The sequence below is a fragment of the Marmota flaviventris genome, chromosome 2, assembly GCF_047511675.1.
Source record: "Marmota flaviventris isolate mMarFla1 chromosome 2, mMarFla1.hap1, whole genome shotgun sequence".
Taxonomy (NCBI): Eukaryota; Metazoa; Chordata; class Mammalia; order Rodentia; family Sciuridae; genus Marmota; species Marmota flaviventris.
In genome coordinates, this window is record NC_092499.1 from 36,328,270 (window position 1) to 36,346,297 (window position 18,028).

The window sequence follows — 18,028 nt, forward strand, 5'->3', positions numbered from 1 at the left end:
AAAATCCAAACACCTTTTTTTTTTTTTTTTCCAACAGTTTCACCAAACTTGACTTGCTTTTCCCTGGATTCCCTGGCTTTGCACCCCTTTCCTACTTAGCTCTAATTTAAGGAGCAGATTGTGAAGGACAATAATATAGGGAACCCATTAATTTTCTACAGGATGGACACCCTCTCCCATCCTGTGCAATTGTGGAGTTTGTTGTTGTTTGCGTTGCGGGCAGGGGTGGGGTGGGGGAAACTGGGGACCAGAGGAGGCCGTTATCAGGTCCTGCAAACAAACCTCTATTACTAAATTCTCCTTCTAACCTTTTTCACTGACATGGAAGATCACTCCTGACCACCATTTCTGACCCTGAGCTCTTAGTTGGCCCTAGCAACTCAGCCTCCCAGTATATCCCACTCGGAGGTGAGACAAATGCTGAATACCACAAAAAGCAAGCCACCGAAAATATGCTTAGGGGGAGAAAGTCTCCCACATCCCGTTCCCTGGGTACCCTACAACTCCCATGGATGTCATCTGTGGCCTCAACCCCTGCAGATGGCAGTCTGCACCACAGAAAGGCAACTTTGGGTTGGTTTCACCCCCTCCCGCCCTCCTCCAGCTCTTCACTGTAATTGGATTCAGGCTAAAACAACCACGTCCCCACCAGGAAAGGAGGGCATTGGGGCGGGGGCGGAGGAGAGGCTGCGAGAGAAGGGAGGGATCTAAGGAGAGAGCGGAGAGGGCTCCCGACCCAGTTCGCCTACTAAGCAGAAGAAAGATCAAAAAACGGGGAAGAGGAGAAGAGCAAACAGGCACTTTCAAGAACAATCCCCTCTTCTCCAAGCCGAGAGAGCTCTGGGAATCCAAATTCAGTGCCTACAGAAGACAAAGGCGCCCGGAGGGAGCGGCGGCGCGACCCCAGGGCGTGGGCCCAGCCGCGGAGCCTGCACGGCCCGGCTGCACCGACGTCTCGGACCATGTCTCCCGCCCCTCGACCCTCCTGCAGCCTCCTGCTCCCCTTGCTCACGCTCGGCACCGCGCTCGCCTCCCTCGGCTCGGCCCAAAGCAGCAGCTTCAGCCCCGAAGTAAGTGAACTCCTCCGGTTCTTCCCGGAGTCGCGCCCGCCAGGGAGTCGAGTCCGGGGGTCTCCAAGAGGACAGCCCCCACTCGGAGAGGAGGGATCTCGGCAGCTCCGGCCTGCAGGATCCCTCCCCCCTGCTTTTTCCTTCCCCATATCCAAACTTCCAAGTCGATCCAACTTTTGCCTGCCTCCAACCAACCCCCCTTCGCCGCCACCGACTATCTTTCCCATTCCTTCTTTTTCTTGGAAGAACTTTACAGCGGAGCGAACCCCCCTCCCCAATTCCCCTGAGCTCTGCGCTCAGCTCAGTTGCGAGCCTGATAAACTCTTGGACTCCGCTCAAACCCCGCGCTGTCCGGGTTCCTTGTCATGTGCGAATTTGTTGTTCAACTTTACAGCGCTGTCGCGCTCGCGGGGAGGAGCGCTCTCCACCAATACATCTGCGGCCAGATGTGGTCGCGGGTGGACGTCCGAGTGTCCCCCCTGCCCATCAGCCTCCCCAAGTGGACCCCTCTGTGTCCGCGCCCGAGTCCTGGCGTCGAGGTTAGCAGCGCTGCTCTCTGGCCGCTTTTCGTACACACAAAGGTCCCTTGTGGGGGGTGCGGGGGGGGGGGCTCAGCACAGCCACCATCCCCATCTCCGTCAGCGCCTTCAGGCCCTTTTTTGTTGTTAATTGTATTTCTGCATCAATTGCAGGGAGACTGGGGGCGTCACACAGGGAGCGGGGAGAGGGCCTGGTCCAGGGCGCCCTCAGGCGTCTCGACTGACTCCAGCGCCCCCCACCCCCATCCTTACCCCTACCCTGCCCGTGGCCCACCGGGCCCTGGAGGAAGCCGCGTGGGAGTTGTCTGAGGAAGTTTTTCCTCTCTCTTTTATTTTGGGGTGAAGGTGGGAGACGGATTTAATCAGCTTCTTATTTTGGGTCATCCCAACCCACTCAGTCCGGCGAGGGCCTGGGTGCGGTCGGGAGGGGCCTGGAAGGGCCCAAGAAGGGGGATGGGATCTGGATTTGGTTTCATGCGCCCGGGTCCCAGACCTTGTTCCACCCCCCACCCCACCCCCCCCCAAGGAAACCTCTCCAGAAAGAAGAACACACTCCCTCTGTCCCTGAAGGGATCTGAGGTGAATGGGGAAAGCATGGCCCTAGGAATGGGACTATAGTGCTTATAAGACGGAAGAAAGTAAAAATCTGCCTGGGATTGGAGGCGAAGCCTTATGGTCATGGACCCTTCATCTGAGCCTGAAAGGGAGAGCTAAAAGGAGCCTGGGCATCTGGAGGCTGCCCACTGCCAACTTTATAGCCCTGCCTTTTTTTCCCTCCCCTGCCCTGCTAGGCCCCCTAGGGGAGGGGCAGCAGCCCTGGCTCTGTTTTAAGTGGGTCATGGGGTGTCCCGGTGCCAGAACCACCATTTGCTTCTGGGCCATGGAAGGATGGGAGGCTGAGGAAAGGAGGGGCAGTCCCAGAGATAGGGATCCCAGGCCTGTTACAGAGCCAGAGGTCCCTAATTCTCTCCAGAACTCCTATGTAGGAGATGGTCCCTTGACTTTCCCCCAGGGCAATATCTTGCTCCTCTCATTCATCAGAACAAAGTTGAGTTCTGTGAACCAACATTGTTGCTCCTTCAGGCCAGTCAGGAGGAAGAGCTGGGGTGGCCCAGGCCTCAGGCAGCTGGGTTCCTCCCTCCAGGCCTCCAAAGCCCTGCACTAGCTCCAGGACAGCCCTCTCCTCCCCTTGGCCTGTCTGGCGCTCCGCCCTTCCCCCCATCCAGCCGCAGACACAAGAGTCCTCTCTTCTGTGGTTCCGACCTCATAGTCTCTGTGGTTCTTGCTTTGCTCAGATCCTGCCCCTGTGAGATGGAAGGAAGAAAATTGCCCAAGCCTGGGAGGAGGAAAGGAACAGGGCCTTGTGACTCTTTGAGTCAAGGGAAGTCCCTTTCTTGAATAAGCCTCCATTTTCCTTCATAGGGCTTGGGGTAGAAGCTCTGGGTGTGAATAGTTAGACCTACCTACCTCTTTAAAAACAGTGGAGAGGGATTTATCCTAGAGTCTTGGGTGTGGATTCTCCCCACCTCTGCCTCTTTCCCATAAGAGCATCCCTCTCAGCTTGGCTCTCTGAGCAATGAGGGGACCTGCCTCATTCCTACTGACTTACAGCTCCAGGATTAGAACATCCCATTACAGGTGAGGCTAGGGGCAAAGGGAGTTTCCTGCATACTTGGGCACAGGCCACAGCAGGCCTCCTGAGGGCACTGGCTGTGGCATCAGCCTGCACAGGTTAGGGCAAGCCTACAGCTCCCAGAGAACAGCTCCAGACTGTAGCACCCTGCCTGGCTCCCCTCTGGTATACCAGAGGTTAAACTTCATTCCTTCTTGTACCCCTGAGGAGGGGCTCTCTGAGCCACATGGTACTAGAGTTGTTCTGCCAGGCCTGTTGGCTGGGGAAAAGCTGGGTTGTTTCTGTCTCAGGCCCTACCTCCTGTCAGCCTTGGGGATCACTTCCTGGAACTATGTTGCAATTCTTGCCCCTGTGGGCTTAGGTCCCCAGTCAGCTGCTCCTGAATCACCCCCAGTCCCACTGCCAGAGCATTGATCCACCACTAGAGCCTGGGCCTAGAAGTGAAGGGTTATGTGGAGATCCATCGGATGACCATGGATAGGGGATGCAGCACAAACAGCAGTCTTCACCCCTCTAAGTCCCCATCCTAGGCAACCGGCAGCCCTCTCTGGACTCCTTAAAAAGGCAAAGCTAGAGTAGGGACCAGAGCTGTCTGGGTCTTGTCTCTCATAAAAGAATCCAGGCATTTTCATATTCTATACATAACTTGGCTTGTTTTATTTTTCAGGCATTAGGAAAATACTTCATTGTTCTTACAATAAAGGCTGACTTTTTTTCCCAGTGGGGCTTTGTAGTGTGTGTACCTTTCAATCAAACACCAAAAACCTAACTTTAATTCAAGGCAATTTTCCAGCCTTTATATTATGAACAATTCACAACATACCTGAAATAAAATACAGTCACCACTGTAAAATACTACATGCTACCCTCCCCCATCTCCCACTCCCTCCACTGAGAACCTTAAATGGGCCCTTAGTTCCAAGCCCTAGGGCAGATGGTGTTTAGATAGGGATAGTGGTGGGATTGGACTTCTTACTACTTCCAAAGACCCCAGCTTCCCCTATCAGCAGCCATCCTTAGCTCTAGCTCCTTTTCTGCCCTTCTTTCTAAAAAGATCTCAGCTGTGAGGGTCCTGGAGGCATGGTACCTCTGTCCCAAGAGAGCATCATGTGTGGCACAACAGTAAAGCCCCCTCAGCCTGACACCACCCCTCCTTCCATCGTGGATACAACCTACCCCTAGATGTGACATGTTGAATTTGCAAGAACACTGACACAGAGGAGAATAGTGCCATAAGGAATCATAGCTCTGAGAAGACACCCTAGAACTCTCTGTTAAATCTTAGAGCTCTCATTCTCAAGAGAACTACAGATAGTCTAGAGCTATGGCTCCCTACCCATGTCTGTGCTCACAGCCCCAAGGGGACAAGCTATACTGGAGCGTAGACCCGAGTTTAGATCAGCCTATGAGTTTCTGCAGATGTGCTGCCAGAGCCAGGCTGGGAATCCATCCCCCTCTTCTGACCAAGCCAAGTACCTATGCCAGATAATGTGGGGAGGCAGATGTGCCCCCTGGGCCAGGTGGGAATGTTCCAAGCCACATCCCTCTCCCTACAGGCCTGGCTGCAGCAGTATGGTTACCTGCCTCCTGGGGACCTACGTACCCACACACAGCGCTCACCCCAGACAGTCTCAGCTGCCTTTGCTGCCATGCAGAAGTTCTATGGGTTGCAAGTGACAGGCAAGGCTGATGCAGATACCATGAAGTAAGTGCTTACCCTGGCAGGAATTCTGTCCCGTACCCACTGACACATTGAGCACCAGAGATGTTGCTACCTGAATGCCTAGCTCCTGACCCCATTCCTCATCTCCACATAAAGGATTCTGACCCTCTCTATAACGTTGGCCTATCCCCACACATCCCCACACGGACACAGAGCCTCACCCAACACTGGTGCTAGGGCCAGAGGCAAGTATCCAGGACCTGCTGGAGAACTCCACCCTCCCCTCTGGAGACCTTTGTCTTTCATACACTGCACTGACCCCAATCCTCCCATTCCAGGGCCATGAGGCGCCCCCGCTGTGGCGTTCCAGACAAGTTTGGGGCTGAGATCAAGGCCAATGTTCGAAGGAAGCGCTACGCCATCCAGGGCCTCAAATGGCAGCATAATGAGATCACTTTCTGGTGAGTCCAACTGGCCAGAAACCTTTATCACATCTAATACCCTTCCCTGTCAGTTGTGTTCTACAGACTCAAAGACACCCCCCCTCCCTTTTTTTCCTGGGGAGCAGGGAGGAAAATGGCTGTGATCCTGGAGAGAGGTGCAGCCATCAAGGGATACACCAGACAGCCAAAGTCTAAGGGGTCCCTAAGCCTTCAGTTCTCGGGGTTGAGGCATCATGCTGAAGCAGTAGGAAGAGGAGGTTGGGCAAATAAAACTAGCTGGGCAGTTCAGTCAGACCTGGGAGAATACAGGGAAGGAGAATTTTGCCCCTTGTAGTCCTAACACCTCCCCATTCTCTCCCTTCATGGACGGACCTCAGCATCCAGAATTACACCCCTAAGGTGGGTGAGTATGCCACATTCGAAGCCATTCGCAAGGCATTCCGTGTTTGGGAGAGTGCCACACCACTACGCTTTCGAGAAGTACCATATGCCTACATCCGGGAAGGCCACGAGAAGCAGGCTGACATCATGATCTTGTTTGCCGAGGGTTTCCATGGTGACAGCACACCCTTTGATGGTGAGGGCGGCTTCCTAGCCCATGCCTACTTCCCGGGCCCCAACATTGGAGGAGACACCCACTTTGATTCTGCTGAGCCCTGGACTGTGCGGAATGAGGATCTAAATGGTGAGTGAGGGAGCCTTGGGTCCTACTCCATGAAGTCACCAGTCACTTAAGGGGAAGTTGTCCTCCTACCAAAATCTCAGGGCTAAAAGGGACCACAAAGATCTGGTCTGACTTCTAACAAAAGCAGGAATCTGCCAGTCATGGTGGCACCTGCCTGTAATCCCAGCAATCTGGGAAATTGAGGCAAGAGGTTTGCAAGTTTGAGGCCAGCCTCAGCAATTTAGCAAGGCCCTAGGCAATTTAACAAGACTGTGTCTCAAAATAAAAAAATAAAAAGGGCTGGGAATTTGGCTCAGTGATTAATCACCTGTAGGTTTAGTCTCCTGTAGCAAAAAAAGTAAAAGCAAGAATACTGTTTTGAGTTACTTACATTTGGTTCTTCGTCACCTCCTGACTTTCCAAAGGCTTCAAAGCATCCTTCTCATCCACTTTTTCCAGGCAAACATCATGTCTAGCTCCTCGGAGAAACTGAGGCCTGCAGAAGGCCTTAGCTTTCCAGGTCTTCCCAGAATTGGGATCTTGCCCCAGAGCACTCTCACTCTACCCAGAGGAGGTTACTGACTTTGGGGCTTAAATACCAAACAGGAAATTGGACCTCAAGATTTGGTCATCTTGGGTGGAAAATATGCCTGGCAGGCTTGTGTGAGAAACTCTGGTAGGCAAGCAGGGAGCCTGAGGAAGCAAGGTAGTCTATCATCTTACCATACCCACCCCTCCAGGGAACGATGTCTTCTTGGTGGCTGTGCACGAACTGGGCCATGCCCTAGGCCTCGAGCATTCCAATGACCCCTCGGCCATCATGGCACCCTTTTACCAATGGATGGACACAGAGAACTTTGTGCTGCCTGATGATGACCGCCGGGGCATCCAGCAACTTTATGGCAAGTAATCCACACCCACAACTGCTCCCTCTTCTCAACTCCGTCCCCTCCTGGCCTCTGCTCTGTGCATTTCCCTCCCTATGCCCAGTGGTATCTTCACGCACACATTCCCCTCCTGATCTTGCCTCTGTCAGCTCTCACTTTTGAGAACACCCTCTCTGTTGCCTCCCAGCTGATTGCTTCAGCCTCCACTAGAAGGTGTGAGCCCCTCCACACCTTTCTAAGGATCTATCTACCCCTTTGTCGGTTCTTCCATCCCTTCCACCCCCAAGTCTGAAGTGTCCCTCTTGTTCTCTTCCCCAGGGAGTGAGTCAGGGTCACCCACCAAGATGCCCCCTCAACCTAGATCTACCTCCCGGCCCTCTGTCCCTGATAAGCCCAAAAACCCAACCTATGGGCCCAACATCTGTGATGGGAACTTTGACACTGTGGCCATGCTCCGAGGGGAGATGTTTGTCTTCAAGGTGAGAAGAAGAAATGGGCTGGTTCGGGGGACAAAAGGGCTCTATGGCAGGCAGATTGGGCTGAAACAGCAACAGGGAAAATGGAAATTAAAATCAAGGGACAAAGAGAGCAGTGGGGGAGCTTAGAAATTTGGGGACTGAGGAAGAGGATTAAGCTACAAGACATAATGTGCTCTTTGTGCCTTATCTGGTTCCAGGAGCGCTGGTTCTGGCGGGTGAGGAATAACCAAGTAATGGATGGATACCCAATGCCCATTGGCCAATTCTGGAGGGGCCTGCCTGCATCAATTAACACTGCCTATGAGAGGAAAGATGGGAAATTTGTCTTCTTCAAAGGTAACCAGGTGCTGGTGCAGTGGAGCACACTTGTAATCCCAGCTACTCAGGAGGCTGAGACAGGAGGATTACAAGTTCAAGGGCAGCCTAGGCAAGATCTTGTCTCAAAAAATAAAAAAGGACTGGGGATATATATATATATATATATATATATATATATATATATATAGCTTAGTGGTAGAGTGACCCTGGTTCAATACTAGATATTTTGATATCTAATATCTAGTATCAAAAAAAAAAAAAAAAAAAGTAACCAGGATTCTACCTTAGTCTCTCTCGAGGAGCTGATTCCACTTGACTCCTCCAAACACCCCAGAGCCCAAGTTAAACCCGGATTTTGCCCTTCTTGGTCCTCCCCAGGAGACAAGCATTGGGTATTTGATGAGGCTTCCCTGGAACCTGGCTACCCCAAACACATTAAGGAGTTGGGCCGAGGACTGCCTACTGACAGAATCGATGCTGCTCTATTCTGGATGCCCAATGGAAAGACCTACTTCTTCAGGGGAAACAAGTAAGACCTCTAACCCTTAACCCCAGGGGTCACTACTGCCACCCCCAAATCCCATCCCCAAATTCTGGAAGGGCCCACCTGCCAAGATGTTTCCCTAATGAAGTTGCTGAATGAGCCTCCACTGTTGCCTAGCAATGGGCAGCCTCTGTTGGGTGCCTTGTGAGTGGGATGTGACCGGGTCACCATTTCAAACCTGGTCATTTGACGCCTCCTGCCCCCGGCACTGTGCCTCTGCCCCAGCAGCCAGGCACTGTCATTAAGGGCTGCTGGTGGCTTCTTACAGCCCGGGCCCTCCCTTCTACCTCCTCCTTCCGCCACTTTCAGCTGCAGGCTCTCATTACTCAAAACCCCCGTCCCCCCACCCTGTCCACAGCTACTCTTTGTCTACTGTTGCATTCTGTCCTGGTTCCTGGTACACTCAAAGGACATGCCATGTCCAACCACTTCCCCTCCCCTCCCCCAGGTACTACCGTTTCAATGAGGAGTTCAGGGCAGTGGACAGCGAGTATCCCAAAAATATCAAAGTCTGGGAAGGAATCCCTGAGTCTCCCAGAGGGTCATTCATGGGCAGTGATGAAGGTGAGTGGGACAAAGAAAGGTGTCCATGAGAGGAGGGTGGGAATAGAGAGATAAGGAAAACAGAACATCGTAGGGAAAACAAGGTGGATGGTAAGTCCCTTACCATGTGCCAGGGACTGGGCGGGTGCATTCATGGTCATATCCCATGAGCCCTGCCCCTCTCCCAACCTGGTACTATCATTGCCTCCATTTTATAGCTGAGGAAACTGATGCTCCGAAAGGTGCAGGTGAGCTCAGCTGATGTCACACTAACAACTTCCTTCTGTTCTTCTCCTTTGGGACCTTTCCACCTGCCCTGTCTCTTGTCCTCCTTCCTGTTGACCCCTGCAGTCTTCACTTACTTCTACAAAGGGAACAAATACTGGAAATTCAACAACCAGAAGCTGAAGGTAGAGCCAGGCTATCCCAAGTCGGCCCTACGGGACTGGATGGGCTGCCCATCAGGGGGCCGACCTGACGAGGGGACTGAGGAAGAGACAGAGGTGATCATCATCGAGGTGGACGAGGAGGGCAGCGGGGCTGTGAGCGCAGCTGCCGTAGTGCTGCCTGTGCTGCTGCTGCTCCTGGTGCTGGCAGTGGGCCTCGCTGTCTTCTTCTTCAGACGCCATGGGACTCCCAAGCGACTGCTTTACTGCCAGCGCTCCCTGCTGGACAAGGTCTGACCCCCACCGCCGGCCCACCCACTCCTACCACAAGAACTTCGCCTCTGATGGCCAGTGGCAGCAGGTGGTGGTGGGTGGGCTGCTCCCACCCGTCCTGAGCCCCCTTCCTCCAGCCTCCCTTCTGTCTGTCCCCTGACTGGCCTCTCCCACCCTCACCCCTGGCATTGCTTCTTCCCCAGATGGGGCCCCTGAGGCCTGAGCAGGAGGGTGGTCCCGTCTAGCCTCTGATCCTCAGGGGAACCCTATAGCTTGGTGTGTGTTCGGCCCCTTTTGAATGTCATGGGGGCTCTGCACTTGAAGGCATGACCCTCAGTCCTCACTGGCAAAGGTCAGATGAGGTCATCTGCTCCTTTTCCATCCCCTGACATACCTTAAACCTCTGAACTCTGACCTCAGGAGGCTCTGGGCACTCCAGCCCCACAAGCCCCAGGTGTACCCATTTGGCAGCCTCCCACCACTCTTTGGCTAAAAAGGAATCTAATCGTGTTATGGGGCAGAGGCCCTGAGAAAGTGTGAGAGGGTGGGGATTGCTCTGCCACCTAAGACCTCAGGAAGAGAACTCAGAGAGGGTCTTAGTGGCTTGGTCAGTTGAGTTCCTCCCCACAAAGATCTGCCTCTGCCCCACTTACCCCGGAGAATTTCCAAAGAAATAGCCTGAGCCATTAAGGACTAAACTGGGGCTGAAGAAACCCTTGGCAGCCCTAACCCCTCTTGAATGTTAGCCTTGAATGGGAATTTCAAGGTTGGAAGAGCTGAAACCAGGAGGTAAAGCCCAAGTTGGAATGGGGCCAAGGGGAGAAACCCAGGGCTTCAGACCTGCAGATCCTGAAGGCCACAGAAGAACCTTGTTCAAATACAGGCAGCTGGGGCTGGGACCCAAGGGCCAGAGTCAGAGGGGACAGGAAATGAAGAGTGGCAGCAGTAGATGGTTGAGGGCTGGGTGGCCACAGGGGCATCACAAGTTGGGCGGTGGTACCTAGGGGAAGGCACATTTTATTGGAGCTCTCAGGAAAGTCCTGAGGAAGGCACACTGGCTCCTCTTTGTCCCCTTCCTCTGGGCAAGAAGCCCAGAGAAAGGAACAAAAAGGGCACTGGGGACTTGGAGGACTTATGGAGAGAGGCCACCTGTTTGTGGGACCAGAAGAGGTTCCCTGAGGCCTGGCAACACTCAGGCTGCCTTTCACCCCAGTGAAGAGCAGGTGCCTGGGTGCTGCTCAGTGTGGTTAGCCCCCCACCTCCCTGACGCCCGCACTCCTCAGCCCATCTTATCAGTGTCCTGTCCTCCTTCTTACACCCAGCCCACCCATTTTAAGTCTCCTTCAGCCACTGAAGGTAGTCATGGTACTGGGGACTTGGGAGAGCAACACCCTGTGGAGGGAGCTAGAGGAGAGGGATGTCAGGGAGGTGAGGGATGGGGGTAGGGGAAATGGGGTGGACGGTGCTGGCAGTTCGGCTAAATTTCTGTCTTGTTTGTTTGTTTTTTTGTTTAATGTATATTTTTATTATAATTATTATATATGAACTTCATTCAAATTGTTCCTTTTTGTTAACAAGGGGCAGGGGGGTAGGGTGGGGGTGGGGGGCAGAGGCATCTGACCCCAGGAACCTGCAGGGCGGGGCTGGGTCAGTGCCCTCTAAGGACATTTTTGACCTTGTTCAACCTTTTCACAAAGAATAAACTGTGTTTCACATTCTCTGTGTGACTGCAGTTCTGTATAGGGGTGACAGGGATGTGGATGGCGGGCTGGAAAGGAGAGCAGGTGTCTTGAGCAGCGCTTTCCCTGAGATAGAGTTTTGGTAATTTTTCATAAAAGAATGTTTATTCTTAGCAAACTAATGGGATTCAAGGGCCAGAGTTGGGGAGCAAGGCACACCCCACTGGGGAAGGGTTGCTCTCCCCCAACCTGCCTTAAAAGACTAGTTTTGAGACTGAAGGCTGCCAAAGATAAGAGGAAGTGATCAAGCTGAGGCCACTTGGAAAATCTTCCTAAATTGCATTACCATGTCGTGTGATCTGGCCACAGACCTCAGTTTCCTCATGCCTCTGCCTGCAGCAGGGGTATTCCCATGATCATATTCAGCCCCAGGCTCAGTGAAGGCCCTTGGGAGCCAAAGTTTTTCTGAGCCTGGGCCTCTGCTGCTGGAACAGAAGGAAAGGAAAGAGAAAGAGGTTGCCCCAAGGCCTATTGGGAGCAGCCTGCCTCTGGAAAAACTGACCTCCCCTCAATTGCCCAGGAGAGCCAGGATGGTCAGGTTGGAAGGGCAGAATAACAAGGCTTTGTTTCCTCTTTCCTTAGAAACTGCTACCCTAGACTGGGTTCCCAGGCTGTCTACCCGCCCTTCCTCCGAATCCAGCCTGAAGGGAGGAATCAGCCCAGTTGCTGAGTCAGCTCAGCTGGAAGAGAGCAGCCCCCTTCCCTCACCCGCCTTCCCTTCCTGCCTCAGCCCAGCCCACCGGGCTCCAGCCCAGGCCCCCTCCACACCCTGCCTCGAAGAACCTTGGCCCCACCTACTCTAGTCCTTCATCCAGCTGCTATTCAAGGCTTCTTGGTGTGATTGCTTTGGCAGAAGGGGTACCCCACCTTCCTGTCAGGAACCCTGACCCTGTGCCTGGCCTCCTGCTCCTCCCCTGCCAACAGCTGTTTGGCAGTCCTCTATGTCTCAGTGGTGCTGGACATCTCCTCCCCACCATCCTCACTGGAGGGGATGGGGACCACAGGAACGCAGCATGGGCAAGTCAGGGGCATCTAGGGGTGGTGGGGTTCGTGCATGTGGCAAGGAACTCAAAAGATGAGCTCATGGCCCTTTTTGTTTTTGTGGTCCACATCTGGAGGTAATTACAGATGTTATCCAGTGGGAGTTCTGCAAAACAGCTGGAGCCAGTGAAGGAGCTGGGGGAAGGGAGACTGCCAGAGGGAAGAAGAGGGGGAGCCTAGGGCTCCCGTGGCTGGAGTGTGGTTTCCCCATCACGAGGAAATTGTTTGGCCGTGATTCTGGAATCACAAGATGCTCTCTGAAGCCAAGGGGGAAAAAGGGAATGGAGGACCACAGACAAAGAGGAAGGCTTCACGAGCAGATAGCGAGTGGAGGCTCCAGGGTCCCGTGCCTCTGACGTGCTTGGGCCTGCCTGACCCACCCCTGTGAGGCTGCCCAGTGACCCAGGGAGGTGTCTGAGTGATCACGAGGCCCCAGTTGAGTGAACCACTGGGTTAGGCAGGAATGAGGGGAGACAGAAGGCCCTGTGGCTCCCAAGGACCAGCAAACTCTGCTTTCGCTGGCTGATCTATCCATTGGGCCTGACCCAGTTTCTGTGGTTCCAAGTTCCTTTATTCGAAAGCAGCACATGTGAGTTGGAGCAGCCAGGAGGGAGCCAAGGGGAATCTATAAAGAGTTTGGGAAGAACCCAGGGAAACAGGTCTAAAGGAGATGCTGGACTGGGGATGAGGGTCAAGGAGGGTAGTACTCTTCCTACCGCTGTGCCCCACACATTTGAAGGGGGCCATGAACTCCCTTGCCATCACCTCCCCTTCTCCAAGGCTCCTGCTCACCAGCTGGGCCCATGCCTCCAAGGCTGCCAGCCAGTCGCTGGGTCAGCGGGGCTGGGAAGGAAAGATCTATGAGGGCCACGCCCTCTGGAGAAGAGAGGACTGGGCAAAGGGATGTCCCCACCCGCTTACAATCTGGTTAGCCTGCTGGTCCTCTGTTGTTCTCCCCCAGGACCCCCCTCTTCAGTCTGACAGGCCTGCCAGTCCTCTCTATCCCCCCTGCATACGCTTTCCATTTCCAACAAAGGGAAAGCTAGCATTCACTGAGATCCTCACAACATGCAGTGATGCAGAAAGAAACTGAGGCTCAGAAAGAGTAATCACTTGCTAAGGTCACAGTTTACTCATCCAAATTTTAAAACCTTATCTGACTTTTCTTCTTCTTTCTCCTGTGCAAGCAAATTCTGACAATGTCTCTTTGGTGTCTCTTCCAGTGTAGACCCTAGGTAGATAGGTGTCTTCATGGCAGTGTGTTCTGGGGAATCTGTCAGCATGTGCAGTTCTGCTTATTATGTTCTGTAGCAGCTTCCATATAGCAGGTAGGCATGCAGGGTAGAAGGGTTCCTCCCCAGGAACTCCATCACCTCCCTTCTCAGGGACAGGAGCAGGCACTCTGAAGGAAAGAAGGGTGCACCAAGACTCTGAGGAAGACCATGATAGCAGCTAGGGGAAAGGTGGGGTGGTAGATGACTATGCTCAAGGGCCTGGGGGAAACAAGGCCATCAGGGGCTGGGTTCATTCACTAAAGCGAAGGCTGCCCTATCATCCTGCAGCCCCTGTAACCCCTTTCCTACCATCCACTAATCCAAGTTCCCCTCCTCTAGAAAACAAATTCTGCAACATTAGCCCATTCCTGGGGGTTACTGCCTTTCTCCCTCAGACAGGCTTGGGAGACTGGGGAGACCTAGAGGCAGCCTGTGAGGGGCCTAGGCAGCCAGGGCCTGGAAGGCTGACTGGCCAGAAGCCACCTTCCAAATGAGCTCACACACATACTTTCCACTCTGGCCCAGCGCCGATGGCTCAGCTCCTTCCAGGCCAGCCTTCCCCAGCCAGGCCCAGCCCCCTGTGTCCTCCCCTGCCATCAGTCCTGGCCCCAAGGGTTCCACAGTGGGATCACTGGACACCCCAGATCAGGGCTGTCATCATACCCCCAGGAAGCATCTTCCTCTGCCTCCATGCTGAAGCCAGCTCCCCTCAAAATCCCTCATTCCTCAGCCACGTAGCCCTCATGGTTTAGAGGAAAAAGAGACCAGTCCTCTGCCCCCAAAGACCACCCCTGTGTAGAGAAGGATAGTAGAGCAGACAGAAGAGGAGGTGACACTGCAGTGAATGGGCGGAAGGGCTTCCTTTGAGTGCCTAAAGTAGCTCCTTGACTCAGGGGCCAGCCTGGCCTGGGAGCTACCTCACTCTGGGTCACATCCTGCTTGCTCACTTGATTTCCAACTTAGGCGCACTTCCCTGACTTGGGGCAGCATGGGATTTGGGTCGGGCAAGGCCAGGATGCCCACAAAGGGAGGGGAAGTCAGCCTCTTAGAAGGCCTAGCGAATTCACATCTGCCACAGGCTCTAGTCACTTTGATTTGTTCTGTGGTCAGTCACCCTTCTTTAGCCAGATCCCAGAGATATGTACCACTGGGCTAGAGAACAAGATCAATTCTCAGAATGTTCTCTCTCTCTGTTCAGTGCCTGACTTTGGGCTAGGAGCGTGGCTGCCCTGACAATATTTCCTGAATCCAATAATGTATCTGAGGGTCTTTGGTTGAGTATATTCAGACATGGCAGACAATTCTATCTTCTTTAGATCACAAAATGATGGCCACTAGGATCAGATCATACAGCTGTTGCTTTCCTTTACCAGACACTGATAGTGTAGTTCTGTCAAGGAACTCCTACTGTTCATAATACTGACCCCATCACAGCCACCGATAAACATGTTCTGCCCTCACTTTTCTTACAAAAGAGTAAGATAGTGCTAGGCACACTGAAGGCACTGGATAAAGGTTTGTTAAATTGAATTGTCAGCAGTAGTTGTGATTATGTAAGTATTGTATACATACCTACATAAGTATTGTGTATATACAAGTACTGAATATGTAAGCTGAAAAATCAGAGATATATATTTATACTTCATGGACTTTGTAAAATGTATATCTCACCTTGATCTTTAAAAATTTTTTTTTATTTAGTTGTAGATGAACACACAGTATCTTTATTTTTATGTGGTGCTGAGAATTGAACCCAGTGCCACAAACATGCAAGGCAAGCACTTTACCACTGAGCTACAGCCTCAGCCCCTAAAATGTTGTTTTTTGGAGTTTTTAAAAAATATTTTTAGTTGTAGATGGACATGATACCTTTATTTTGTTTATTTAGTTTTTATTTTATGTGGTGCTACGGATTGAACCCCGTGCCTCATGCATGCTAGGCAAGCACTCTACCACTGAGCCACAACCCCAGCCCCCTAAAATGTTTGTAAAAGGAAGAAAAGATTGGGCATGATGCACACACCGGTAATCACAGCTACCCCAGAGGCTGAGACAGAAAGATCAACAAAAGTTCTAGGACAGCCAGGTGTTGCAGGGCATACCTATAATACCAGCAACTTGGGAGGCTGGGGCAAGAGGATCTGAGGATCAGGAGTTCAAGGTCGGTTTCAGCAATTTAGTGAGACCTTAAGCAACTCAGTGAAATCCTGTCCCAAAATAAAATATAAAAAAGGACTGGGGATGTGGCTCAGTGATTAAGCACCCCTGGTTTCAATACCAGCACAAAAAAAAAAAGTTCAAGAGCAGCCTGGAAAACTTAAAGTAGAATAAAAAATCAAATAAAAAAGGGCTGGGGATGTAGTTCAGTGCAAGAGCACTTACCTAGTACGTGTGAGGCCCTGGGTTCAATCCCTGGCACTGCAAAAAAGGAAGGAAGGAAGAATATACTGATGTAAAGAGGTTCATACCTCCTACTTTGTCCCTACAGGGCCTACCACTTATACCTACAGCCTGTTCTTAACCTGGGAGTGATCAATTTCCAGCTGTGATGACCCAACTCTTCCGTAAATATCAAGCCTTCAGGTTGCACCCCAGCCCAGCCTGTACCCTTACCTGGAGTGTCCAGCAGGGAGGGGTCTCTTACCTACACTCTTCTAACGTCCCATGGCCAGATGTTTCTAAACTGGTTCCTCTACTTTACTGGCCTGGGATCCAGGGATGCCCCCAAACTATTCCTGCACAAGACTAACCCTGCACAAGATAGGAGTGTGTGTGTGTGTGTTCAGAGATCAAACCCACGGCCTTGCTACACAAGCCCTCTACAACTGTCCTACATCCCTACCCTTGCATAAGTTCCAAGTGGAGGAAAGCCCGGGAAGGGATCTGGAGGAACACTCATCCCATTCCATTGTGCCTGGGGCCACCCTGCTCTCCAGCAGAGGCCGTCTAGGCAGGGTTTGCAGTATGGTAGCGCCCCCTTGTGTTGAGTGTTGGAGCTGCAAGCCTGACCTGAAGAATTGAGAAAAGCATGGCAACCCCCGCGCCACCCCCCCCCCCGCCCCCGCCGCCCGCCCCAACACCACCACCATCCCAGGACTACCGAAACCACCAACCTATCCCTTCCCCCTTTCCACTTCCTATGATTCCACCCTGGACACCTGTACTTAAAGGAGTGGGACTCCGGGGGAGAGAGGCCGACCAGACGTTCTTAGCCTTGCCAGTTACAGAGAGGAAAAAGTCAGAGTTTCCGTCTGGTGTCCCAGTGCGGGAGTAGGCGGGCAGCCCTGACCGACTCTGGAAAGAGAGTGGAGCGGGTACCTAAGGAACAGAGGGCCAACCGGAGAGAGGATGGGAAGCCCTTCTGCGACCTCTTCTCAGAGCGCTTCCGAGTTGCCACACTGCCCTCCTGTGGATGCCTCCGACACGGCTCACCCCAGGATGCCTGTCTCCTGGATCCCAGGGTCAGAATTCAGGTGAGACCTGACTCCAGGACCAGAGTGCTATCCTAGAACTCCCAAGGGGGGTTAAGGGGTGGGGTAAGAAAGTCTCGTGTTCCATTTACCTAAAAATGGGACTTCTTTTGTTTTTCACCTACCTGAGTCATTTGGAAGTCAAACCCATGCCTCGTGAGAGGTTTACAACCTGCAGCATCCTCTTATCTTCTTCCCAGCCTAGGGCCAGGAGAATCCCTGGTGTCCCAATCTCACATTTATTAAAGGTCCTTACATTTCTAATTTTGTAGTTTAAAAAAATTCCTGTAGATATCTTATAAACAGCATTATATTATTGCATTGTTTGTGCTAATTTTTTTCATAAGTATTTTAAATATACCGAGCATTTAAAAACCATTTTAATATTTCTTAATTTTATAATATATCACAGGCTGAAAAAATGGATATGATTGAGGTCACTCCCAAACCAGGGAGGTGTGCCCCCAGCCCACATAAAAAGTTAAACCGACCCGGGGAAGTGGCACTCCTGTAATCCCAGAGGCTCAGGAGGCTGAGGCAGGACAATCACAAGTTCAATGCCAGCCTCAGCAATTCAGTGAGGCCCTAAGCAACTCAGGAAGATCCCATCTCTAAATAAATAAAATATTAAAAAGGACTGGGGATGTGGCTCAGTTATTAAGTGCCCCTGAGTTCAATTCCTGGCACTAGAAAGAAGGAGAAGGAGAAGGAGGAGAAGGAGAAGAAGGAGGAGGGGAGGGAGAGGGGGAGGGGAGGAGGAGGGGAGGAGGAGGAGAAGGAGTTGTTAAACTGTTTTTCATTCTTTTCCAGACCATAAACTAGCTCTTGTAACCATATGGTAGTGTCTTCAACTCTACCTCTCCTTTCAGACAAAGAGGTTTCCTCATCATGAAAAACTCTCTCTTGGATACTGCATAATTTCCCCCCATTTTTTCCTGTTCTCTCAAGCCAAAGTTTTTTTTTTTTTTTTTTTTTTTTTTTAATCAATTTATTTATTTATTTTTAAGTTTTGGGCGGACACAACATCTTTGTACGTGGTGCTGAGGATCGAACCAGGGCCGC

General features: G+C 52.1%; 1 protein-coding gene and 1 long non-coding RNA gene across 2 annotated transcripts; one reads left to right on the plus strand and one right to left on the minus strand.

Moving 5' to 3' along the window:
- Window positions 1-644: 644 nt before the first annotated feature.
- On the plus strand, window positions 645-11,026 carry Mmp14 (matrix metallopeptidase 14). The gene is made up of 10 exons (XM_071607747.1): window positions 645-1,070; window positions 4,799-4,947; window positions 5,244-5,366; window positions 5,726-6,033; window positions 6,753-6,918; window positions 7,222-7,378; window positions 7,576-7,714; window positions 8,075-8,225; window positions 8,689-8,804; window positions 9,135-11,026. The coding sequence occupies exons 1-10, from the start codon at window positions 963-965 to the stop codon at window positions 9,464-9,466; spliced, it is 1,749 nt and encodes a 582-aa protein (XP_071463848.1). The 5' UTR covers window positions 645-962; the 3' UTR covers window positions 9,467-11,026.
- A 2,305-nt stretch (window positions 11,027-13,331) lies between these two features.
- LOC114079032 (uncharacterized) lies at window positions 13,332-16,893 on the minus strand. Its single transcript, XR_003580427.1, has 3 exons — window positions 16,815-16,893; window positions 15,879-15,914; window positions 13,332-13,624 (listed from the first exon to the last, which is right to left on the minus strand). It is a non-coding gene; the product is annotated as an uncharacterized lncRNA (long non-coding RNA).
- Between the last annotated feature and the right edge of the window lie 1,135 nt (window positions 16,894-18,028).